General features: G+C 37.4%; 1 protein-coding gene across 3 annotated transcripts in view; it reads right to left on the bottom strand.

The window, feature by feature from the left end:
• Nucleotides 1-6867: 6867 nt before the first annotated feature.
• HHIP (hedgehog interacting protein) overlaps nt 6868-27048 on the bottom strand; it is a 116649-nt gene continuing 96468 nt past the window's right edge. For 2 of the 3 annotated variants that reach the window (XM_059922549.1, XM_059922547.1), the window contains exons 12-13: nt 12831-12979; nt 8329-9253 (exon numbers count right to left, since the gene is read on the bottom strand). In XM_059922549.1, coding sequence (XP_059778532.1) covers nt 9060-9253; nt 12831-12979 — 343 coding nt within the window. In that variant the 3' untranslated portion in view covers nt 8329-9059. Of the gene's footprint in view, nt 8306-8328; nt 9254-12830; nt 12980-27048 lie in introns of those variants that run through there. The other variant, XM_059922548.1, reaches the window with a different exon arrangement.

Below are 27048 nucleotides of genomic sequence, written 5' to 3'. Positions count from 1 at the left end.
GTTTTGGAGAACACATCAGAGAAAGCAACAAAGAACCACAGAGGGCAGGAGGAGAGGAGGCTGGGAGACTGGAAAAAAATTAAGAGTGTCTTTTCTAATCATTCAGACACCATAAAGTCATGCAATGGGGTAGTTAATGGAGTCCTATCTAAGATTTGCAATTTCCAATCTGCAACTCACATGGATCCCGGGATTAGGAATATCTAATAACAATACCTGTTACAGCTGGAAAGAACCTGTCTCTCATTTTACACATAAGGAAACTGAGTCCACCTAATTAGTTGGAGAAACAAGCCCAGGATCCCCATCTCACAGCCGTAGCCCAGGGCTCCTGCCAGCACACCTGGCGTACATGACTTTTGGTAGCTGTAGATCATAGAACAGGGCATCTATGATAATCTAAATTGCTTTACATGAAGCACATGGATTTTGCATCAAGTAGTTTTAATTATAAGGCTATAAATGTGTCAAAGGGATCTGATGACATCTTATTAAATTACAAGAGTGAGCTCAAGTAGTTTCTGATGTGGGCATAGTCCCAAGAAGAATGAGTTTTATATTCAAGTGCTATCCAGGCTTCTCTCCGCCTCTCCTGGCCCCCTCCTTTCCCCTTTTAAATTCTGTGTGTTTTAATCATAGAAAATGTCATAGAGAAATCAAGCATAAATCAAATTATGAAAATACAGAAGAAATATTGCATCCAAATTGTTTTTTTTCTTTGATCCTTTCATTCCTTTGAATGATGGCAGAATTTAATCTCCAGAGAGACCTTTTCAGACCTCCATATAGAAAAAAATGTATTTTTTTCTGATGAGATACTCAATGTAGCTGCCATTTTAAGTTGTTCTTCCATTGGAAATAATACATTAGTGTATACAATTCTAAAAAAGAAAAAACTGAGTGTAAAGAAGCAAGTTCATAGAATTCTCCCTCATATTAGCCGTCAGACTCCTGGACAAACTGGAAGCTGATAGGTTTAATAGTACAAATGTGCATTACGAAAATTCTTAGTGACAACTGTGGGAATAATGGCCTTTTCCCTTGGTAGCTGCCTAAGTAATTGAAGGGTTATATATCAGGTTTGGCAGTAGGATCCCTCTGACTACATCTTGCTGTAATCACGTTGGGATTCTAGGCAGTGGTTCCTTAAGGTGTTCTCCTAAAGGAGATCTCATCAAGTCCCTTTGTAATGCCACCCTGTTATCTCTCTTCTCATCTGTGTCTAAGTCACTCATTAACATATGTATCAATCAGTATCTAAAAAAAGAAAACAGAAACCACTTTCCTGTTTACAACAAAGGGTATTTAATGCAGGGGATTGATTGTACTGGTGATGGCAGAGCTGAGAAGCCAATCAAGGGACAGTGAAGAAACCCAGAGAGATTATTAGCATCAGGAAAAAAACCCACTTCCATCTCTAGGCTGTTATATACGTATTATTATTTTCCTTCTGGCAAGTAGGCAGGAGCTGCTCTAGATGTCAGGGATTTTAAGCAGAAGGTATGTCCTCAGGAGATTTATAATCTGGTCAGAGAGACTAGGCACGCACAGAAAACAGATTGTGATTAAGGGCTAAACCACAGGGACAGAGTCTCAGAACTGGAAAGGCAGTTGCTGAGGGAGAGAGACCTTTGGTGCTTCCTGGGCCACTGAGGAATGTGCTAAGGGACACTTTTCATGGTGTCACTTTGCCTAACTTAACACTCCAGAGAGTAACCTGAGTTTAGGGACTGTCTGTGAATAAGCATCTGTAACATGTTTTATTCTCTTAGAACAATCATCTCTTCTAGGGAAACAGCTTTTCCTCTCAACGAGTCAAAGAGACGTATTTGTTCCGGAAGGAAGGAGATCTAGATGAAAGCATTTTGCTCTTCTAAAGAATGTTGGCAGATTTAAAATTCATGTTCAAAATAGCATAGTTGACCTTGTACAAATACTCTTGATACAGTTAACTGGAAGCAAAATGGCAAAGTCAACCAGGTTTTATGGTATCTGCAATCACTTTTTTCATGTCTCTCCCCTTCTACGTGCTTCTTTCCTTCAATGTGGGCACTTAGGACTCTCAACTGCTCTTTTGCATTCTTCACTTATTAATTCTTACTTACTTGAAAGGATCAGATTTAAGTCATTTACAACTTAGAATAAATTTAAGTCAATATTTGTACACAGTGAAACTGACCCTTAACATTGGCCTGTATTTGGGGGAGTAAATTTAAAAATTCGAACATGAAAAATGACAAAAGGCAAGAATATTTTGAACAAGTAGTTTGGGTATGGAATATTTAAAAATTAGTGTTTATATAGTCAGTATGGATACTTAGGGAAAACTTTTAAAAATTCCAAAATAAAAAAGAATTTTAAAATAGCACATGTACATCAGGTCATAAGATAAAGTTTAATACATTTGATCATGTTAAAGGACACAAAACACAGCCAATCTAACCAAATTTCAGGCATGCATTTACATAAATATATTAAATTAAGAAAAGAAATTATACACTTAAACATCCTTTTCACCTAAAAATCATTAAATCCACAGATCAACAATAAAAACCAATTCTCTGCATTTATCACTTCAAGATACAATTGTTCTATTTTAAAGATAACACAAATACACTTGTTAGAATTTATATGCATTATACATATATTATATATTACATAGATAGTGTGTATACATATGTAGTGTTTGTACAGATAGATAAATATATATACATGGGTGTGTGCACACATACAGATACACACAGATGTACTTTAGGCCATCTGTACTATTATTGCTGGATTTTGATGTTGAACTGAATTGGAGCTGGATGGGTGCGATTATTATCTTTTGCTTCAAATTTGTTCATCATACCCATGGGGCTCACAATCCCCCATTATAAACATCCTTGCCTTTTCCATAGTACATAACCGTGCTGGGCACTTCAATAAATCTTTGTTGAATTATTGAATGGATGGATGGCTGAATAATAGATCAAGCAAAGAGTACTGAATATTATAATAACTTGGTTAAGTAAGTCAGACTAATTCAAATATAGAAGGATTATCTGAGCCAATGACTTTGCATGTTACTTTTCAGAAGAACATTTACAGAAATTCCAACTAGAACATATATTAAGTCTGCTCCCTTAAACGTGTACCTGCTTTAATTACTTGTGCCTCTTATTAATAGAAATCCAAGGAAGGTATCCTCTGTGAATAAGGTTATGGACAAATTGCCCAAACTGTCAACAATCTAAAGGAAAATGAACAACTATGAAAAGCAAAACGTGTTAGAAGAATGATAAAGTTAACCATACTTTAAAACTGGATAAAATTAATCACAGATAAAGCCAGGAAAGACACAGGGGTTTCTGCACTGATTTGTTTTCTGCTTATTAATTATAATGATTTGATAATTTTTTCATTCTAATTAGATGGGTTTCTTTAAAATAGTCTTCTTTAGCATGTCCTAGCGAATTAAGCTCCAAAAATTCCATAGTACCTTAGTATCATTTATCTTGTTACCACATGGTTCTTGGTGAGATGCACGTCCAAAAATGTCCTATGAATATAATGAGATGTGGGAAATACCTGATATCTTATAAGGTCATCAGTTTGATTTCTCAATAATAGTATTATGAACAGAATGTATTAATGTGTTAATAGTATTAGGTTCTACAGTACATGAACTCCTAATTTATTCTATGAAAATCATGCTTCTGATTTTAAGAATATGAAGTAAAGAAATATCCAGCGTACATGTGGGGCACAGACTACCAAATCTGATCACACGGTGTTCCTGTGAATGGAAACTTTTGGCTAGTTATTTTTTAGTGCAAAGGGAAACGTACAGCAATTAGTTTCTAACCATGAAGACGAAGCGTATTTTCTATTTAGCCATTATGAATCTCCCATCACTGTTAATGTTCCATTTTTTCTATCCTATGTGCTAAAAATGTTTTTTTTTAACTTAAAAGATTATAGTCAATTGAGATAACTCACCAAACATGTTTGTTAATTTGCTTGCATATGTATACATGTATTTTAAGTAATACATAATCTACATATGAGAAAAAAAAATTCTGACTGAAATGTGAGGTCTGTCTTTGTGATATACATGAGATGTAACTTTAGAATTCTTGTTGAGTTGGTACCTTTTTTTTTTTTTTTTTTTTGGTATGTCTCTGTGTATTCTGGCTTAAAAAAGCAGCAATAAGATTTAGGCCTAAGGCTTTATGTTAATACAAGGGATCATTATTTATTTTTTATTTTTTTTTTCAACCAACTTATAGATGACCTATACAAAAGAAAGCAAGGTAAATGATGGGTGTATCTTGGGCTGTCACTTAATGAAGAATTGAAGAAAAGAGCTACCCTGATAAGTGAGTAAATCTCTTCATAGCCACTAGGGAAACAACAACTATGATTGAGAAGAAAACAACACAACACCTTCTTACAATCTCATGAGTACATCATACTCCCTGAAATAGTTATTTTAAGACAATTTTCAAAACTTATGTATGAGTAGCTATTTAAGAGGAAGAAGTGTTGAAGTTGGCTAGGTAGGATTAGTGTTTGGCAGGTTTTACGGTTTTGTTTTTAATATTTTTAATATCAAAATGCTTCTATTCTTAGGTTTCCCACCTTCTTTGTCATCATATTAATTATTAGAGGTATGACTGATTTGTGTTGGTGTGATGACGAGAAAGAAAGTAAGAGAGCAAACATCGATTTCTTTAGGATATTCTAATGAGAACTTTCTGAACATACTGCCAGTTGTCACAGTAACAGGCCCACTAACTTCCTGTGGGTAATAAAGAAATAGGTACGTTTTCTGGGCATGGAACTTTGGTCTGAGTTCTCTGCAAGTTCAAGTCTCAAGGGTGGGGAAAGAAGATTCTGAAGTCTCCACTGAGGGACTACTTATTTTTTCCTCATCAATTTCGGATAATCTTATTTAAAATAGACTCCACCGAGATGGTGGTCGCTTGAATAGGAAATAGCTACTAACTTTCCCTACTGTTAACTTGCGCTCTTGACTGGGGATATTCTTTTCAGCATCCAAGATGGAACCCCAGCTGAGCTGGGACATCCAGGCTGGGAGTCATTTATGCTTTTTGTTACTTCTTTCAATGATTGTAATAGGTCAGTCTAGTATATTCATATTTGTCTACTGTTCTTTATGATATAGCATCTGAGCAAATGTGGTACTAGGAGAAGGTGTTTTCAGGAAACTAAAGAAAAGATCATCACCAGCAAAATCAATAGCAACCTGCCCCAGGGTATCTTTATTATGGGTATACTGAAGACATGTCTGTTTCGTCAGAACCAATAGAAATAGAGAAGAGAGAAGTTAACAGGAAGAGGGATACATGGGGGTGGGGAGGCAAAAGGACAGAGAAACAGAAAAAGAAAGATAGATATCTCAGGTAACGTTCTATAGAGACACCCAGAAACTCTAATTTATTGATCAGCCAACTACAAATGCCTATGATATACCTTAGTTTCCTCTTAAAAATTTAGGCTTGGTTTCTCTTTTATGTTTCCAAACTAAAAAAGTTAGACTAATAAAAGTTTAAATTAATGTGTTCTTTAAAAGTCCCTAGATGTAGCATCTAACCTTAAGTCCTAAACCTAGTAGGGTTCTTGTATAGTTTATGATTTGGAGATAAAAACAACATCACAAAAATGTTAAACATTATTAGTACATTATCATGTAATTATTTTCAAAGAAATAAATAGAGAAGAAGTGCCTGCTCTGAAGTATGTAAATGAAAAAGAGAATGGTTTTCTATTTAGGTTGTATGTATATGTTGCATGTGTAGGTAGGTTTCTTTGCTCTTTCTTTATGAGATAGTCTGTTAACCTGAGAAAACTTCTGAGTGTTCTTTGTGATAAAAGATATATTTTACAATAGCCACATTGAAAGGAAATTCCAAGAAGAAAGGTACGAATGGAAGCACTTTTTATCATCGCTCAAGTTTCTTAAATCTTCCCTTCTTTCCACTTTAATGATGTGCCAATTCAGTTATCTTCTCATTACCTTAAATAACTAGCAAGAAAACGAAGTTCTATTAACCAGAGCAAGAGTTTGGCAGAAGCAGTGGCAGAAAGTTTTCTCCCAACTCTTTAAAACTACTATAACAGCATTTCACATTAAATTGATACCCAAAGCTTAAGCTCTAGAATGGAAAAAGGGATAATAATCTACATTTTTCTGTTTCTTTATTTTATCTTTATCTCACACATTTGTATCCATACCAAGGACATTTTCTTCCATTTTGATTATGTGTTTTTTGAACCAAGTAGATGTTACCATTCATGTGATGAAACAATCATTTTTCCCTAGCTCATACTTTTTAATCAATTCTTACTTTCTTCTCATCATGAATTATTTAAGATCATTCTCCAGTTACATATTTTAAAAATCTACTTGAAAGGAAAGGTCAAAAGATTTTTTTAAATGACCACTGAGTTTTAAAAAGGTAGCTATTAATTAGCCATTGCTAGTTACTTCTCTCCTAAGAACAGAGAGAAATGACTCCAATGACTGTCTTTGCTGGGGTTTAATATCCCTGGATCTTGCGATTTTCTTTTTAGAAGATTTTGATCTGTTATTCTAATGACTCACAATAGAAAAGGCAATGATACCTGGGGTACATTTGTTTTTCTAAGTCATTTGAAACTCTTTCACTTGTGAAAGGGCTGTATAAAAAAAGCTGGGTCTGATGAATTTAATCTAGATATTTTTAAATAGGAGAACAAATGGCAATAGAACACCATTTCTTTTGGAAAGATTCTTTTGGAAAAGATGGAAAGATTAAAGATGTAAGAAGAAATGCTGGGCGTTTTCAGATTTGGCTGAATATATAGCAGTATCCTTATTGTTTTCAGTGAAACTATGTACAGGAGAATGTGTAATAAAACTGCACAATTTGACAGATTTAGACAGCTGGCTCCCTCACAAGAAGTTCACGTTTTGTGAATGTCACCCACGTTGAATAAGGGACGATGAGATGGTTAAGGTCCATTTACAAAAATGGTTGTCAGGACATTTTTTTTTTTAATTGTAAAACTTTCTGTGATGGAATTCAGTAAAAGGGCTATGAAGAGAAAGCAAAGAGGACAAAAGACTGCTATTAACCTACAGATGTGGGCTAGTACAGGGTTCACTGCAAGATTTGTCACACTGTTGGGCCAATGAAGTGTTCGTGTGACTATAAGGGACCACCCCTTTTCTGGGGTAAGAGGGCAATTTGGTCTCCATGCTCATTTAATCCTGAGACTTCTTTGAATAGACCGTCAATTGAAATCTAAATTGTGCAAAATTATGCATGCACTTTTTAATGCAGTCTATTGTTCCCTAAGCACTGCACCAAGATTTGTCAACCCATTTCCATTGGGCATGAGGTCACTTGAAACTTAAGTAATCATATATGGGAGACAAGAGCAGAGTACTTAACCAACCTTTCTATGTTGTGGTTTCTCACTGTGCTTTATTTGCAAATCTCTCGCTTGAAAACAATAGACAAATATTAGTTACAAGAATTTGTTTATTTTTGAAATCGAGGCTCCTTTTCGTAAAGGTAAGGAGCAGGTTTGGGAAGTCAGTCTGTGCTGTATAATCTGTCCTGCTCTACAATTTAGATTCTGGAGGAACAGATGTTTAGAGAAGGGCAACCTATAGTAGGTGCCCACATGTCATGAGTCAATGTTTGTTCAGTGGGGCAAAGAGGCCTGATAATTTCATTATAATCCAAACGTGGCAGGATGGCCTCAAAAACCATGAAGAAAAATGTGTACCAGACTTCTTGCAGTTTAACTTAGAACGTGGCATTTCTTGAAAAACCCGAACAGAACATTTACAGGAAATTTATTCATAAATGAACCAGAGAGGATTTTCACTGAGTTCCGAAGGAACGTATACATTGAAAGTCATATTTGGCAAGAATGATCATATTAAAAATTTGTACAAGTGACAGCTTACACAGGCAAGATTTGTTAAAAACGAGTGAACTCTTTTCCAGTGAGGCGATTCAGGGTGAAACCTGCAACGTTCCCATCACATATACTCTGACAGTCTTGCTATGGTGAAAAGCACTTTACAAAGGTTTAATGCTGGAATTTTATAAGGAGTGGCTGTTTTCTTGCTTTTTCATCCGTCGGTAATGATTACATGTTGGCACAAGGATACACTGCTAGATTAGATCCTCAGCACATTAAAGACTGTTTGCTTTCTCACTCCCCTTCTTTCCAATTAAGTTGGTGAAAAATGTAACTTTAGTATTTTACAGGACAGGGTAAAGGTGTTTCATCTAGGTGATGTCTATATTATAAAAATAAAATAAAAAATATAAATATGTAACACAAACCCAGTGCCTATTGTTAAATAAACTATACAATAAAAGCAGACCTTTTAGGAAGATTGGTTTTAGACTTTGCCATTATGATTTAATTTGAAAACAATCTTGAAATTAAGCTAGAGTAACCAGATTTCTCTGCCAATAAAAAGGTAAGTGCGTTAACATTCTGCAATTGGATACACTGATAAAAATGAAGATTACAATTTTATATCAAGTTGCCCACTTAGAAATTCATCAGGGAGCTCTGAAACATTCTCTCATATTATAGTCCTTTAATATAAAAATATGGCCTTTTAAAATTCAATCCATCAGATTGCACAGTAATGCTTTAAAACTCCGTTGAAGTTGACTTTAGTGATTACAGACAGAAAATTCCTGGGAAGGCAAATAATCTCTTCTGGTGACATAAAAATTCTGTTATCAATTTACAATGGAATTTCTGGGGAAATTACTCCACACAAGGAAATATACATTTTAAAAAACCCATCTGTTACGCAACCACACTCACGGGGGTTGTGAGTGTGTGTGCGTACGTGCATATGTGAACAAACGTGCCTATATACACACACAGGGTCTGCACATTTCTGGAAATGACTTTTAAATTAATCAAAGAAAATGAAATCACAGGAGTGTGTAGCAGGATAACAGTCGTTCTTTTTAATGACAGGATAAAAAATAAATGCCCATTGGAAAGGAATAGTCAAACAGTCCCAGAAACTATACAATGTAACTCGTTAGATCCAGCAAATAAGATGTCATGTCAATGATCTGATCAAGAATACCTGCCCTGGTCACTCTGCGGAGGTTTCCGTCCACTTGTTCACACTGAGGACCAAGATATCCCTTTTTACAGAGGCACTTGTTGGGTCTAACACAGACACCGCCGTGGCGACACGCTGGCTCACATTTCGCTGGGAGAAAAAAAAGAGCAATACAATCACACTCCATTCTGTAAGTCGGAAACAGCACTGAGTATGAGGCCAATAAATATCTGACGAGTCAGGGAACGGAGGGAAAGGAGGAGGAAGCCAGTCCCAAAATGATCCCAAAGTTAATAAGTACAAAGAAACAAGGCTTTCAGACTTCGAGTTTTTTGGGGGCCAGAACGCAACAGACAGTGGGGGACATTTCGAGAGAAGCGGATCATCCAGATGATGGGAAACAATTTCAATCCCTTGCAGAACTGACTTTATGTAAAACGAGGATTTCAGTTCTTCAAAACCCCTGCTTCCCTAGGGCATCTCCAACACAGGGCCTGCCAAGTACCGCTCTGTTTCCATCCCTCTGGGGTAGGACCTCACAGTGGGAAGGGCGCGGCCAGAGAGAAAGGCCCAGTGGCTGGAGCATCGTCAATGTAACATCAAGAAATGGTCAGTTTTTTGGGCTTCCCTGGTGGTGCAGTGGTTAAGAATCCGCCTGCCAATGCAGGGGACACGAGTTCGAGCCCCGGTCCGGGAGGATCCCGGAGGATCCCACATGCCGCGGATCAGCTGGGCCCGTGCGCCACAGCTGCTGAGCCTGCACTCTGGAGCCCGCGAGCCACAGCTGCTAAGCCCACGTGCCACAACTGCAGAGGCCTGCGTGCCTGGAGCCTGTGCTCCGCAACAGGAGAGGCCACTGCGATGGGAGGCCCGTGCACCGCGGCAGGGAGTGACCCCCGCTTGCCGCAACTGGAGATGGCCCGCCTGCAGCAGCGAAGAGAAGATCCAACGTAGCCAAAAATAAATAAGTGAATTAATTAATTAAAAAAAAACAAAACACACTAGAGTTAAAAAAAAAAAAAAAAGAAATGGTCAGTTTTTGATTTTGGTTGGAGGGAGGATCCACCACGTGGATTCCCTTGGATTCCTCCCTTTCCTTGTTCCCAGGGGGTGTAGTGCACATGCCCCTTTCTGATTACACCCTGAAGCCCCTTCTTGGGGTCAGTGCAGTTGCCCAGTGAAAGACGTTCTGAGCAATCCTTTACAGGGCTGCTCTGCGGAGAAGGATTGCTTCAGAAAAGAATGTTTACCACTATAATATAGGTAGGGAATGTAAAGATTTATTGCTAAAATGAGATGGAGACATAAAATTGGGTCTATAACTTAATTGTCTCTTACTGATAGGATAAATCTGAGGTGTGCAGCCACTGTAGACAGAATCAAATTCCTTGAATACATGTCCTTATAATTTTAGGGGACAGAGTTATTATAACCTTTTCCAGGGCGTTAATCAAAATCCAGGGGTCTGTGGCTGATATATGGGAAAGAAAGAACAGGGAGAAAATAGACCGAAATAGTCTTTTCAATTTGTGGGAGATGAGCAAACTATGTGAGTATATGAATAAAGTTCTCACTTGGGTCAAAAATACCACAAATATATTACTTTAATAAAATGGTTCTGGTTTCTCTTATATATTCAAAGTATTTAGTTGATTTAGTGGAAAGATTAAAGTACTGTATGACAGCCATCCCCAATCTTTTTGGCACCAGGGACCAGTTTCGTGGAAGACAGTTTTTTCATGGACCGGGGTGGGGGGATGGTTTCGGGATGATTCAAGTGCATTACATTTATTGTGCACTTTATTTCTATTATTATTACATTATAATATATAATGAAATAATTATACAACTCACCATAATGCTGAATCAGTGGGAGCCCTGGGCTTGTTTTCACTTGCCACTCACTGATAGGGTTTTGATATGAGTCTGCAGGCAATTGATTTATTATGGTCTCTGTGCAGTCAAACCTCTCTGCTAATGATTATCTGTATTTGCAGCCGTTCCCCAGCGCTAGCACCACCGCCTCAGCTCCACCTCCGATCATCAGGCATTAGATTCTCATAAGGAGCGCGCAACCTACATCCCTCACATGTGCAGTTCACAGTAGGGTTCGCGCTTCTATGAGAATCTAATGCAGCCGCTGATCTGACAGGAGGCGGACCTCAGGTGGTGATGCGATTGATGGGGAGCGGCTGTAAATACAGACGAAGCATCACTCGCTCACCTGCCGCTCACCTCCTACTGTGTGGCCCGGTTCCTAACAGGCCACAGACCAGTACCGGTACCAGTCTGTGGTCCGGGGGTTGGGGATCCCTGCTTATAAACTTTCATTTATATCATATATCATTATTAATATCTATTATAGTATGTATTAAGCCGCCTATATTCAAAATTATGTTTACCCTCAGTTTAACATACTGTTACTAGCCGGCACTCAATAAATATTTGTTATCTGATGACTTGAGGTGACTTAAAAGGTTAGGCAAAATATAAGTAAGGAATAAGACAGAATGCACACCACGTAAAAGCAGAGAGAATAGATATTGTCAAGCATAGAAGGAAGCAGAGGGAAGATATATCATCAGGAATTAGAATATTATTGCATTTAAACACTGCTTCTCATTTTTTGGCCAACTGATGAAAAAGGAGACAGAATGGGTCAATAGAATATAAGCATTTTTAAAAAATAATGTAATTACTTAATTTCTGCTGGGTTTCAGTTATGATGGCTTTTTCCTAGATATGTAACCATGATATCAGTCAATCACGTAATATTATTAGTGCTGAAGCAATTTAAGCTTCAAATGGATACTGTCTCTGTGACTTTAAATGTCTACTTTATTTTGACAATATATGAGGTAAACGAGGTATGGTTATGATTTTTTGAAACAAATACATGTTTAGAATAAAGAAAGAAGGCATTTATGAATTAAAGATACTGTTAAATATTAATATGGGACTTGAATTTTCTTTGGCAAGAGATACTTTAATATTTGAAATAGCAGAGATCAAAATCTTCTGCAAGTAATATGTATATGCTGGTTGTTGAAAATGTACTTTCAATATACACATCTTAAACTCTAGGTATCTAAATTAATCTAATTGTCTTACTTCACACCAAGTAGAATTTAAACGCGATTGCATATATCTGCGGAAGTCGCAAGTTAAAGGATAGAATAACCTTGGACTGAATCTCATTTGCTCTCTGAGCAGCTGCACACCACCTGATGGTCCACAAGGCAGTGGCAAAAAGAATGGAAAAATCTCATTATATGCCTCTAGATAACTGCATTTTCACCTTTTCTATAAAAACACCCACTGAAAACCCCTGTTTTTAGCACGCTGCAGCAAGAAAGCAAGCAGCAAATTTAGGGAGGGCCTTTACGGAGTGTCTGGAAAATGCTGGCACTCGGAAAGGGGCTTTGCAAGCACCAGGTCATTGGCTGGTGTGAAAGCTCAAACCCAGGACTGAGAGTCCACAGGGATGATCTAGTTGGGCTGTTTTCACGTGTGACTTTGTGAAAGAACTCGATTATGTTTATGATGAACTTATATACGTGAACTGTTTCCAGTAGGAAAATGGCAACGATTTCAGGTGCAAGTTCAGAAACAGACCGTGCATTACTATTGTAAACGGCTACAGTTTGGAACACGAGGTCATCTAGAAGAAGTAACTAACGTCAAGTTCTTGCAGGCCCCATCCCCCCCAAGCAGAAGGAACACTAACCGACTCTGCACCAGTCCCCTTCCCATCCGGGACTGCAGCAGCACTTTCCTGTGGGCGCGCAGTAGCCGTTCCGACAGAGCCGGGAGCACTCCGAGGTCAGGGTCTGGGCAGGCTGGACCGTGGCCCTGCATTCCTCAGGCATCAGAGGTCTGCATCAAAAGACAACCGTCAAGAGTGCATTTCGGTTGCAAATCAATATTGGAATGAAATCTAGTGATTTCGTAGCTTGCAAAGCATGTCTCTTGCTTTCCAAAGAGACCTTTCTTTTTATGCCACACAGACAGAAAGGTCGACAGCTTTCTAAGAGGAGAAAATACACACCCATGAGGAAACAAACTAACCAGTTTTGAACCAAAGGGAACAGATCAAACATGGTAAGAAACTTTATCATGATCAAAATTCATTGATTAAAAATGTAATTACGTTACATCAATATTTTGGTAGTTAAGAATTCCTAGCAATTACAATTTAAAAAATAAAGATGAATAGATATTTTAAAGCTTTTTTTTTTTTCCCCCTCAAAACTCCAAAAGTTTTTAGGAATAGCACCTGAGATAGGTTTCACTTGTTATTGGCATATTTGGCAACATCACGAGGCTGAAGGCACTCATCAGAATGAACAGTTGTAGCCTAAAAAGCTTGGGAATCATTTTTTATTTCATTTTTACATTTCTTTTGAAATACTTTTTCCAGAATGACTGTTCTTAAAAGGACATCATAACACATGTGTGTGTTTACTACCGACTCAAAGTTTAAACTCTTTATGCAAAGAATGATCTACATAGAGAGATTTTATATACATACATGTATATATGTATATATATTTTTATAATTTGATTTTGTCCCGCTATGAAGAAAAAGAATGCTAATAGTAGCAAACAAAAACATCTTATCTGTCATGTTAAAAGTCATAGAACTTTGTTTTAATTGCTCTAAGATTGCCATCATTTAGAGAGGGACCAAGATGCCTTCAGAAGACGGTTGCTGTAGTTCTTAATGTTTTTGAATAAGAGGCTGTCTTTCAAGTTGTTTCACGCTGGAATCATGATCACACCTGCTCATTACCTAATCTTTGGGAAAAAATGTGCAGTGGTACTTTGCTATCAGTCACTGCTACCTGTGCCTCAGTGTGGTGAGAAAGCTCTTTTCAGTGAAGGAATGTAAGTAAACACTTCATCACCAGTCAAATCACCACCAGGAGGATGGGCAAATCAGTTGGAGTCCTTAAGTACCATAACAAAGAAGGTGATAATTATAGGTCAGAACCACCACAGAGGTAAATGATACAGCTTTCCGAGAGAAGCAAATAATTAGGCCCTGCAGACTCAGTTTTCTTGAGACAGGTTATCTTGTTATGCCCCTGTAGCAATACGAACAGTGATAATAATTTAGAGCCTGACCTCAGGCTGTTTCTACAATGACTCAAAACCATATTTAAAATATCTAATGACTTCTTTAGCTCCTCTCTCCAATAAGATCCCATTCTCTGTTGAAGGCATTGTTCGGGATTGACATGTACACACGGCTATATTTGAAACAGATAACCAACAAGGACCTACTGTATAGCACAGGGAACTCTGCTCAATATCCTGTAATAACATAAATAGGAAAAGAATTTGAAAAAAAAATAGATACACGTATATGCATAACTGAATCACTTTGCTGTATACCTGAAACTAACATAACACTGTTGATCAACCATACTCCAATATAAAATAAAAACTGAAAAAAATAAAATAAAAGAAAGTATTGTTTTGCAACTAACGTGACAATTCAGAAAATGCCCTTAAATCTATTCAACCTCTTATTTAAATCTAGAAATGGTCAGCTTATGTGAAAGGTACTTAAGGCATTCCATATTTTCACTCAGAACACACCATCAAATATTTCCTATGTGCCCCCAAGGGAGTCTTTCTGAGAGTAATGGCAGAGTGTGATAAGGTGGAGAAGATGTTAAACAGATATGCCAAGGGAAGTGAGGGCATGACCTTGGCCTTCTTATTGTTGAATAGCCCAAGTCTGCCTATTTATTCCTCATATAAAATTGTTATTTTGTTTATGAGACGATGGTGGCATTTGTGACCATCAGAAGAGCGGTTTCTCAGTAGCCATGACGTTCTTCTGAGTCACAGGCCATCACCATTTACTGAGTGATAATCGGTAAACAGGTATTGTTTCCATTTTACAGGTAACTGAGATTCTGTTTACCCAATTCTATTTGTTACTCACTCATTCACGCTCCTTCTGATTCATTCAAGAAAAGAGGCCCAGAAGCAGAGTGTGTCAAGAATATGTCACGTGTTATATGCAATGCAAAAGAGGCAGGCACAGGGGCTTCCCTGGTGGCGCAGTGGTTGAGAATCTGCCTGCCAATGCAGGGGACACGGGTTCGAGCCCTGGTCTGGGAAGATCCCACATGCCACGGAGCAACTGGGCCCGTGAGCCACAATTACTGAGCCTGCGCGTCTGGAGCCTGTGCTCCGCAACAAGAGAGGCCGCGATAGTGAGAGGCCGCGATAGTGAGAGGCCCGTGCACCGCGATGAAGAGTGGCCCCCACTTGCCGCAACTAGAGAAAGCCCTAGCACAGAAACGAAGACCCAACACAGCCATAAATAAATACATAAATAAATAAAAATTAAAAAAAAAAGGCAGGCCCATAGCTCACATGCTACTTGATGATATGGTTCCTGCCTGAGCAGATGAATCTAAAGAGGAGAAGACACCATGTGGATTAAGAACGTAGGTGACTTCGATCAAACAACTACCACCGGAAGATATTGCCTGTTTGAGGCAAAGTGTAGGACATTGATTCATGTGCCCTGGGAACAAATAAGGGGGGTGTGACGACACTGGGAACAGATAAGGGGGAATGACGAATAGGGATTCTCTGTGGAAGTTCAGTTCTTCAGGGCAGGGTATCTGATCCTTGTTTCCTGGATGATCCTCCAATTAGACACTTTGTCTGATTTTCACCAAACATTCAAATGTGTGGAAACTCAGATTATGGAGGGAATTCTAAGTTGTTTTTTTTTTGCCTAGGGTTGAGCAAATGCTTATCTATCTGTGGATGTGACTGCTTCATGCTTGGGCTTGTTTAGCTTATATAAAACTGTGTGACTGTCATATATAAACATTATGATGCCCTTAAATTTTTATTTAATTACCTAGGAACATAATTTTTTTTTTCTTTTATGAAGTTGACAACTAACATTCCTCACTTAGCATGTTAAATAAATCCTCTCTCTCTCTGTTAATCTATTGGGGAGCCTTGAACATGAAAATGTGCATAAAACATAGCCCATCACCTATAGGACTTCACTTCTCTTAAGGAATGAGTAATCCTATTTCCCCTTTCCCTTCCCCATTGAAATAAAAGCTTTCTGAGGGCAAAAGCTATATATTCAATCCTCTTCAAGTCTAGTCATTGACTCTGCCAGGTACTGTGCTCTTCATGGGGATAAGACAGAAACAAAACAGGGTCCTGATCTTCATGGAGACCACTGTGGGGAAGACAGACAAGCAAACACAAAAGTATAAGGCAGTATGATCTTTGCTATGATACAGGTGCGTATGAAGTATCACAGGAATACAGATGAAGGTGCAATTAATTTAGGATTGAGGGATGTTATAGAAAGATGATATTTAAGCTACCAAAGTATTTTATCTCCTCAACTACTTATAGTCATAGGAGGTAGGAAAATACCATAGGCATTCAATAAATGTTTATTGAATTGAATGCATATAGTAGAAAATTTTCAAATCTGGAATATAAATTCCATGAAGACAAATATTTCCCTCTCTTCTCTTGTGTCTTTCCAGGACCCAGAAGAGTGTACAGCACATGGAAGATGCTTATTAAAAATCTGTTGAATGAATGAATGAATGAAATGAGTGGAATTTTAAAAGGGTGTTTGTTTCTTTAAAATGCTACTGAGTGACAATATTAGGAATATATGGACTATTTAGGGGAGGGATATCATTAAAATCAAATCACTATACTTTTATATCATAAGCATAAAACTAAAAACACTCACTGTATTTCTATTGGCTAAATTAACTTGTATTAATTACAAGTATTTGTAATTACAAATTACAAATTTGTAATATTGTATTACAAAATTCTTCCAAGGCATAGTTAAATTCATTTTAAATAAAGCATTTTTATACTAATTATAATCATAATAAATAAACAACAGGCTAAGAAGTAAGCATGACATAAAGAGATGGGCTTACTTTCTCCTCCAGCTGGGAATTAAGTCAACATATCAACATTCATTTTTCTAGTAATACATTTGTTAAAGTTTGACAAAGATTTTTGGTGATCCCAACCATCTCTTTCCTCTCCACTCATTCTTTGTTCTAGGGATATTTCTTCTTTCTATTGAAAAGAGTAAGTAAGGTTCCTTTACATGGAATGAGGAGAAAGAAAAGGGACTAAAGCAAGTAAATTTGAACTTTATTATTATTGTCACCTTGAAATAAACCATCTTGTATATTCCTAATTACTACATATACACACCTAGATGGGATCTAAACAAAAATCTAGGGTATATACTTGTGATAGATGAACTCATTTTTCATTCTTATTTTTATTACACTGGGGAATTGAGCATCTTAATGTAGGCCTAATAAAAATTACTTAAATGGTCTTGCTCTCCTTTTAAACAATTACTTTTTAAACTTTTGGACTCTTAGGTCTACTGAATGAAGCCTGAGATAGCTCTCAAAATAGAAAACTTACCCAAGAGGATATTCAGGTTTTTAATAAAGAATATATGGTGCCCATTTGTTGACAGTTATCCCCATAGTTCTCAAACTTAATTTAAATCAGAAAAACACATTTTGTAATCCCTTTACACATGACAGAGAATGAAACACTAAAGGGATAGTGTAGAAAACTGCCCAACATTTTTTAACGTATAAAGCATTGTTTTCAGAAATGTAAGACATTCTCTTAGAAACCTACGTTTGTTGGTTCTGTGTAGCAGCATAAAGCTTTAGATACTTTCTTGAAATAAAGGAGGAAGTTGAGAAGCCTGAGTAATTTATAACGCACATGATACTGTGATGACTTTTTGTGAATAGCTAAGGCCAACAGTGAATGTCTCTGGGTAGTGGGATTAAAGAATGGTTTTAATTTTATGATACTTAATAAGTGAATGAATCAACCAATAAATGAGAAGTTTTCTGTGCATTTGCGTGGAAGCACAGGGATAAATTCTGTCTTAGCAGGCCTGATCTTTCGGAGCGAGTGTTGCAGAACTCGATCTATTGTGTCCTTTATGAAAAGTAAAGGGGTTCATTCTGAAATTTTTGTTAGGGGTTCAGATTTTAAATTCATGTTATTGTAAAACAAGGTACATCGATCATGAGTAATACTCTTTTATAAAAATCCTGACTCATTGGAAATTTCAGAAGATGTGCTAATTCTATAGCTTCTCATAGACAACAGTCTGCTTGAGGTGACTAAGAACGTGATGTAAGAACTGTCTTATTCTTTTTTTTTTTTTTTGTCTTGTGGAATCTTAGTTCCCTGACCAGGGATTGAACCCAGGCCCTCAGCAGTGAGAGCTCGGAGTCCTAACCACTGCACCACCAGGGAATTCCCTTATACCTTTATCCACAGTCACATTGGGACACATGGAAAAGTGTTCCCTTGCAACTGTAATCTTTGCAAAATGATTTTTCTTCCATGCTTTTTCCTATTGTCATGAGGTAGGAAAAACTGATAAATCTAAATCCTCATCACTCAGTGTGGTCCCAGAGCAGCAGCCCCAGCAGGAGTTTGTCTGAAATGCAGACTCTCAGGCCCTCCCCAGACGTACAGAATCAGAATCTGCACTTCAGTCAGTTTGTCAAGTGACTCACAGGCCTGTTCAAGTCTGAGAGGCCTCTTTCCTAATTAGGGCCATGCCCAGCCAAAAGTGGTTAATGGGGCCATGAATAAGTGTGGTCAGGAGCTTCCAAGTACAGAATATCCTGGGATCTTGTGATTGGATGGAGTACGGCCTCTACACGAGGGGGCAGCCTTACTGTGCCACCACAGATTCTGTGGTTTCATGGATTTCCTCACTCGGTAAGCATTCGATATACAAGCCATAACCCATAACCACTCAGTGTTCCTAAAACCATTACTCAGCACTTTTGCCTCAAAAAAAGTAAGAAAATGGAAAATTTCTCCCATTTGTATAGCTTGAGGCATAGGAATGAGCACTAGTGTATTAGCGCTATGTCATCTTTTAAATTATTCATTTTAGTGCCTTTCTCCAAGGTCAACACACAAACTAACTTTTCCTTTTTTTTTTTTAGTCTGGATAATTTTCTTTAGTCTGGATGTTCACTAAATGCTTCTTACTCATGTTGACATTTCTCTTTGCAGGGTCAGTTTACCCATGAGGAGTAGAATTTTGGATTCTGACTACATATAACCATTTTGTAGTACCTGGTAAAAGGATAATACATCATACAAATTCAATTTTGCTCTGAGGAATCGTATACATTCATAATACAATCCTATTCCTGGTTGGAGAACAGAGAAAATGGAATCTGCTTCTGTGTGACCACGCAATATCGTCCCACAGGACTTCATGGCTATAGAGGTAGCAGCACACATTTCCTAAGAATATTTTTCAAGTACCATTCGAGATTTACCAAAAAATTAAACGTTTTAAGAGCTACTTGCTTTCATTTCATTCTTAAGGAATGCCTTCTTTGACATTATATCATATGTAAGCTGCTTAGAAAAATCTTTTTACATATGTCCTCAGTAACACATATAAAGTGAAGGGAAAGAAAACAAATTCAAGAATACCTCTGAACTTATATACATTATGGGTCATATTAAACATTTTAAATTTGTACTGTATATTTCTAGAATTCAAATTTAGAATGGGAAAGCCAGTGCTCTATCTTATTTCTCAAACCACTGCATTTCTCTGTTCTGAAATGCGCTGAACAGTGGGGCTGGGCCTCGGCTCTTTTCTCTGTGACCAAGGTTGCCTTCATTTTGAGGTCTGTGATTTAAATGCTGAGCACATGCTCACTCAGAGATAGTGTCGACTGGCTTTAATACGGCAGTTTGGGATTGAGTAGGTGCTAAACTCAAAGAGGACAAAGGCAGTGGCAATTTGGTGGAGCTGTGAGTTGGACCGCCTAGTATTAATGAAAGCATTAGAACTTTCACAAATACCTGCTCTATTTTGTTCTATGGTTAAAGATGCAACCAGAATGAAAGCAGATGATGAAGCCACTTACACTTTCCAGTAATTTCATATTAAACTTTATCCTCACGAGACGGGGCCAACCTTATTATTCCCAAATTTAGAAGATCAGAACACGGACGAAGATATGAAATAGCTTTCGTACAGCTAATTCCAGATAATCTGGAACTCTTTTCTAGCACAGCTTTCTACTCAACTGGTCCTTTTTAGGAAAAAGGGAGCTAGGCACCTGTGTTTCAGGCCTTATTAATCTCCCTATCCAAACATCACTACCACTATACACAAGTATCTAAAAGGATGTGTGGCTCGCCTTCATTCAACTTTATCAGCTTACCTCAATTTATATATTTCCAGGCGAAGATTAGGAAATGGAAAGTTATGTACTGCCTTAAAAGGAAAACCTAGGAGAAATGACTAATGAAACTGGATGATGAGGTTGTCTGCTTTTAGGGAAAAAAAGGATAAAGTCCAATTTTATTAAATTGCCTTAGGTGTTTCTTGTATTATGTTTGCAATGTCCTTAATTCAGAAACTGGTCCACTACAATTATCAGAAAAATAGGCATTTGCACTTTAATTCAGTGGACTTTTTCCTGAAAAATCTTGTATTCTACAAAATCGCGTACTAAAAATAAGGCTTATGGGAAAAATAGAGTTGGGGCAGACCCCTCGAGATCCATGCAACTTTGTAACTAAAGCACTAGCAAAAATAAAACTTGGTACCTTGGGAGAGGGGGGCCCAGGGAGCAGGTCGGCAGTAGCTGGGGGAGAGATTTGCTCAGGGAAGACTGAAGCACACAAAACCAAAATGGTGATGGATGTGACGCTTTGAACTCAGGAGGGAGTGAAACCTGCAGAGAGCCATGCAAAGCTGGAGGGATATCTGGAACCATGTCTCCTGGGGGAGGGAAACTCATTGCAGGCACTTATTTCTCATTTTAACAGTCAACTGAGAAGACTCCTTCTGCCTATATAGAAGCCGGGCTGAGGCCTTGTTCCCCCTGGTAGAACAGACTGGACCAAGAAGCCAACTCATGGTGAGTTTTACCCATCGCCTTCTGGACCATTATCTGGCAATTTGTAATGTACAATGTTCTGGCATAATTTTGTTGTCCCAAAGTGGCAATATTTATCTCAGATAATATTGTTCATGTTTTAGGTAATGTGTGCAATCTCCTGATTTAAGATAAAAATAAGCTCCTTAGAGGAAAGGACTAAATTCTCATGTATATTCTCCCTCCATAGCACATAATACAATATCTTGAACACAGGAGACAAGCCAAAGATACCTGCAGACTGATTAAATCTCATGACTTAATCTTGTATAACTGTACTTTGATATGATAGAAAAATAAAATTAGGGTACAATAAAAAGCCAATGCCATTGCTTCCTAATATAAAGAAGGAACCACATTCTGTTCAGAAGTTTACGTCCAAAACCAATTTTTTTTAACTTAAAAACTTGATTCATAAGCCATAATTGATAAAAATGTTAGACACTAAATAAGAAATGTCTGCGACTAGGAAAATAGACATTTTAAGTAACACTTTGATTCCAACATAATTCAAAAGACTTAAAGCCTATAGTATTTTTCTTTTAGAAGCCATCTAAAAAATAAATCTTTTTCCCACTTAAAAAACTAGATCTACTAGTGTTTTAATTTTATATTCTGTGAAGGCAGAAATTTTAAATATCACTAAATGTTTTAAATGGGAAGTAAAATTTGAAATGATTTTCTGTCCTTTAAAATAGCACAAAAATGTCAGTTTAAATTCTCTTTGAAGACTATTAGGGTGACAGATTCCCAAATTTTGATGTTACACCTTTTCATTCATTTGTCAATGATGAGAAAAACGAGTCATTTAAGCAACAGATTTTTTTAGCTCAACTAAAATGAATTAGTAAAAAAATGATGCTAAGGTAGATTTTTTTTTCTTTAAAAAGTATATCTTCCTCTAGAAACCATCTTTTTGCAAATTTGTGTGGCTGTTTTATGCAAGATTAAATCTGCCTTTATCTCGAGAACTGTAACATCTGATGATACACTGTCACAATAAAAGTAGAAGATATTCAGAAGTTCTAATAATATCAGATTTCCACCACTGTCCCAGGTGGGGGAGAAACATGGGTATTGAAAAGAAATGCTTTTAAGAGGCTCTTAACAAATGAGGCTCTTTTTGAAGAATATATTTTTAATTATTCATATTCTCCATTTTATGCCTTTTTAACAAATGCCATTTGTAAGTGGCAATTCAATCAAGTTTTCATAGCAATCTGTACAATTACTCTAGGAACTGATATTCCAACATTTAAAATTGATAATTTAAGAAAGACTATAATTAGTATAAAGCAGAAAATTCCCTTGAATGCTGTGGTCATATGTCACATCTTCAGAAAATAGGATATAAACATGAGAAGCTTTATAGTATAGACTTTTAAAATAGCATGGTCGTTTAGAGAAAAATTTTTCATAAATTATGGTATAATATTTTGTGTATATTTTGAAATAGGTGATGGCTCTACATAGCCTTGTACGGAATACCTGAGTATGTTTAAGTGTGTTTGTGTGCGCATATACAGAAACACACAAATCTTGGTAAAGTATGAATAAAATTCCAGTTACACTTAGGCGATTACCATATATTATGCATGCATGCTCATCCAGTTGTTAGAAGTTTTGACTTTTTGATCTTATCTCATTCTTTTGCCATATATCTTTAAAATTTCAGATGGTATCTGACAGCATAGGAAGGATTTGTCCACTAAAAATATTGTGCACCACCAAGTAAACTATAGCGTATTAAGAATAAAATATAAGCTGGCACCTAAGTGTATACCCTTTTTAGTTATTGGAAATGTAGAAAAATTATAGCAAAAATGTGGACCATGCTTCCTTGTCCTTTAGACTTCAAATCCACCATGCTGAATGAATTTTTATAGGGCATATACTTGTTCATGACCTCTAGTGTTAAGAAATTCTGTCATGTTTGAAAACTAGTCCCTCGGCGAGCCTGTGTCCCTGTTAATAGCTGAAAGGTCAATGGAGCTGCTAAACAGTTTGTATTACTGTCAGGGTGGCCATGAAAACACCGCCTGCAGCAAGAGGACTTGGCAGCTGGGTCAACAGGCACCGTGGGGATTTATCAACCTAGGGAGGCCACTTGCATAAAACTTTGACTGATGAATTGGGACTAGACTGGCTTATTGGGCTAAACCTTCTCCATTATGCATGGCTTTCTTTAGGATGGTAGAGCGGCCTGCCGGCTCCCTGAGACATATGTGAAGGATAAACAGAACCAATTTCCTCTCATGAAGTGATTTTTGTGAAGAAAAAAAAAAAAGCACTCTTCAGCATCCAGTAGACTAAGGAGTAGGATGAAAATATTAAATAAATAAATAAATAAACAAAGAGCAGTAAGTGGGGTCATCACAGGGAGGGGCAGGGAGGAGACAGGAGGACAGTTTTTTGATGTTGGTCACACAAGAGTCTGGGGACAGGACATTTCTGCAAAATGACCTCTGAAGCTGGGAATTTGCACTGGTAATTTATAGACCTCTTAAGGGAATGGGTTGTGTGACTTAGGGGGGTTAACAGATAAGCAACATGTTAAAATAGAGTAAGACTGGGTACACAGGAATTAAATCGACATGTTTAAGAATGATTTTATTTTACGAATTCCTGGAGAAATAACCCTGGAAACATTTCCAGGTCAGAAAAGGTCATTTAGTTTAAGTCCATCTGAAACAAAAACTAAAGAATCTTTTTCAATAGTGTGAAAATATTTGTGTGCTATAAAACTAAAGCTTGGAAAGTTCAAAACTCTGTTAGAATTCTTTCATCTCCATCCCTCAGGAGCGTTTGTGTGATTCTGAAAAGATTTAACAAAGAGCAAGCCTCTAAGACATGACTTGGATATTCGAAAACTAGGTACTCAGGGCTCTTTAAAACTCCGTGGACACCTTGACCCCAATTTTGAAACGAACACTACCTCAAAAGTTGAGAGATCACCTGAAAATAATTCTTGAATGCATGGAATGAACACCAATGGTACTAAAGAATTGCATATGCTTCAAATACATTATTTAATTATCTTCACAGTGCTCTACAGAAATGAAGCAGAGGCAGAAGGATTACCTGTTCTTTACTGACAGGCGAAGGAGCACAGTATGGTGACACAATGCAGCAACCACACTAAGGAAGATTCAGAGACAAGACCGTTTGACTGCCTATCCTGCCAGGATAGACTTCCTCATCTTGACAGGCTTCAGATGGCTCTACTAAGTGAGACTGAAATGAGTGTCCAGATCTTGTCCTCAATGCCTTGCCATCTGCTGGCTGAAGGAACATCCCAGACCAGGGCATGCAGAACCCAGTACTTGAGGCTTTGGGGGACCCAGCAAGCTGAGTGATTGACTGTACTGATTTGCCTCTAACTCCACTCTGCCACGAAATGAGGCTCTTCCACTTCTGAAGGTATCCCTGTTCTAACAGGGAGGCAAAATTCCTCCCTCTTCTGCTTTTCCTTTAAAAACTCCTGAGTTCTAGTGAAGCCATAGAGAAAGCTGGTTGTATTCTCATAGAATTTTCGTTTCTTTGATTGTAAACAATGGCATTCGTTTTTTATAACAGGTTATCTTGCCATCCTTTTCTGAGAAGGATGCCCACCGTAAATGATTTTAAACTTATGTAAATGATTATGTAACATATAGCCTGAGACCAGATTGCCCTTACAGACTGAGCTGCTAATGCTGGGACCTCGTCTGCCTTTGTCAAAATGACCAAAGAATATTACATATGGTTTCACAACTCCCTCATTTTTCTAATATGTGAGTGTGTGTGTGTAAGAAAAAAGAGAAAAAATGTAAATCTTATGGTGTGTAGGAATGTAACTTCCATGATACATCATACAGAATATAAAAATTTTATGATTTGTAGTTATTCTCTTTTAGAGTCATGAGTCAACTGAATGTTTGAAATTCATTCTGAAAACATTATTCTAACAAGTCTGGGGCTCTTCCACAAGAATACAGTTAATCTAAGATTTTAATTTGAGTTAGGTTTTTTGATGTAACAAGAAATGCCTGTGTATTATTTTTTTCCGTTGATGAGGCTCTTTCTTCAATTTCTCCCTCAAACATTTTAGGAAAACCGTTGTGCTCTGAAGCAGACATTCTGAACACAGCTAGGTTAGTAATTAGCTCGTGTTTCCAAAATAATCCCGTTCACATATACTAAAAAGTGTCTGCTTATATAGAACTTCCACTCATCTGGGAAGAACTACTATAATAACAAACGTTGGCATCCAAATCGAAACAGCATGAGGCTCCCAACGAATGTTTATGAAAACATTTGTTTTCTTATAGTCAGTTTAATTTTGAAATGTATGCCTGGGCCTGTGTACAAGGACTGTGTCTCTGGGACTCTGTTAATCCCCCCACCTTCTGAAAACCAAACACACATCTTAACCCTGGCCGCACGCATGACACGACTCACCAGAAACAGGCACCATAATGAGAAGTCAGGTCTTTCAGGTATGTCACTCTGAGACCACCCTACGAGAGGAGGCCCCATGATCACAAAGTCAAGGTCCCTCATGGCAGCCCTGGTAATTAGACACTAATAATGGACTGAAGGTGTAAAATTCACCTCAACTCACCACCAACAGACTAAACAATCCAGAGGAAGAGAGAAACATTTCTGTGAGAAGCAGCGAGAATTAATAATAACACTACCAGAAAGCTTGCAAAAGCACATCAACTTTGACAAATATAATGAAATAACAATGGCTATTTTGAAACTAATGGCATTAGAGCTGAGGGAAATCCGTAGACCTCATTCTGAATCGTTAGAATGCTATTTTATGAATTAACACTGGTTTGATTTTTGTTCTTAATATTGCCACCTTCAACAATCACCGAAGTGTCTGATTTTTTTTTTTTTCATTCATTACTTTGCTTCTCACAGAAGGACACCGGTTTCACACTCAAGGAAGAAAAGAACCCTTACAGTGTGTAGATGGGTACTTCTTTTACTGTGAAAGAAAATGTGTACTGTTAAATAGAGAAGGAAAGCTGTCATTATCACTGTGTGATAGATGGGCGTATGTGATGCCTTCTATCATAGAGAGACCATTTTTGGTCTCTTTTTGTTCTGCAGCACCAATGTCAACCTATATTTTTCTCAGGAAAGATAGTGTTTTAGGGTATGGAAAAAGGACAAGAATCTCCATTTGTTAGTCAGTGAATTTTTCAGAAAAACATACACAATTTATAACCTATAAATATTTTTAAAGTGGAATTAAATGAATGCTCTTAGTAAACTTTTCAGATTATTGGAATTTTTTCTCCTAAAAGGGACTTGAAATTTGCAGATGGGCTCATGAAGCTAAGTTAGCACGGAAAGAATTAGAAATTCACAGCACGGCGAAGCTAGGGTCTGACCACTACTGGCGTTCCACAGTAGTCGTATTTGTGAGGATACTGAAGTCCTATAATAATTGTTTCTAAAATTATGGCTAATAACTATTTGACAGTAGATAATTTTAGCAGCTTCCGAGAGTTCTGATTTTATCCATGAAATTAACAACTGACTAATGATGACTCAAGATAATTTGAAAGTTGTGCGTGTGTTGAAGTTGGGTGGGTGGGTAGAGAAGAGCAGGAGAGGGATAATTATATTCTCCAAAGGATTAAAACATTCACATCTTCCTTTTGCTGAAATAAATAACAAAATATTTCTTCAGTTTGCATCTGTTGAGTCACAGAAGCTGTGAGCATCCAGTTATAAACTTAGGCTCCAACGTTGAGCTGCCAAAATAACTTATTCTGATTACCTAACAAAAGTCATACTAAGCATACTAAGGTCTGCCAGAATGTTCCTGGTTTCCTCGAAAGGAGGGTTTATTGCTTCCAACAAGAGAGCGGAAGCCGCTGCCTCATTCATCAGGGTCCTCCTGGGACATTTAACTGAGGACCCTGATTCCACAAATATAATGCT

This window comes from Balaenoptera ricei, chromosome 5 (genome assembly GCF_028023285.1).
Source record: "Balaenoptera ricei isolate mBalRic1 chromosome 5, mBalRic1.hap2, whole genome shotgun sequence".
In the NCBI taxonomy this organism is placed as follows: domain Eukaryota; kingdom Metazoa; phylum Chordata; class Mammalia; order Artiodactyla; family Balaenopteridae; genus Balaenoptera; species Balaenoptera ricei.
Note: the sequence above shows the minus strand (reverse complement) of the source record. Positions and strands in the feature narration are given on the sequence as shown.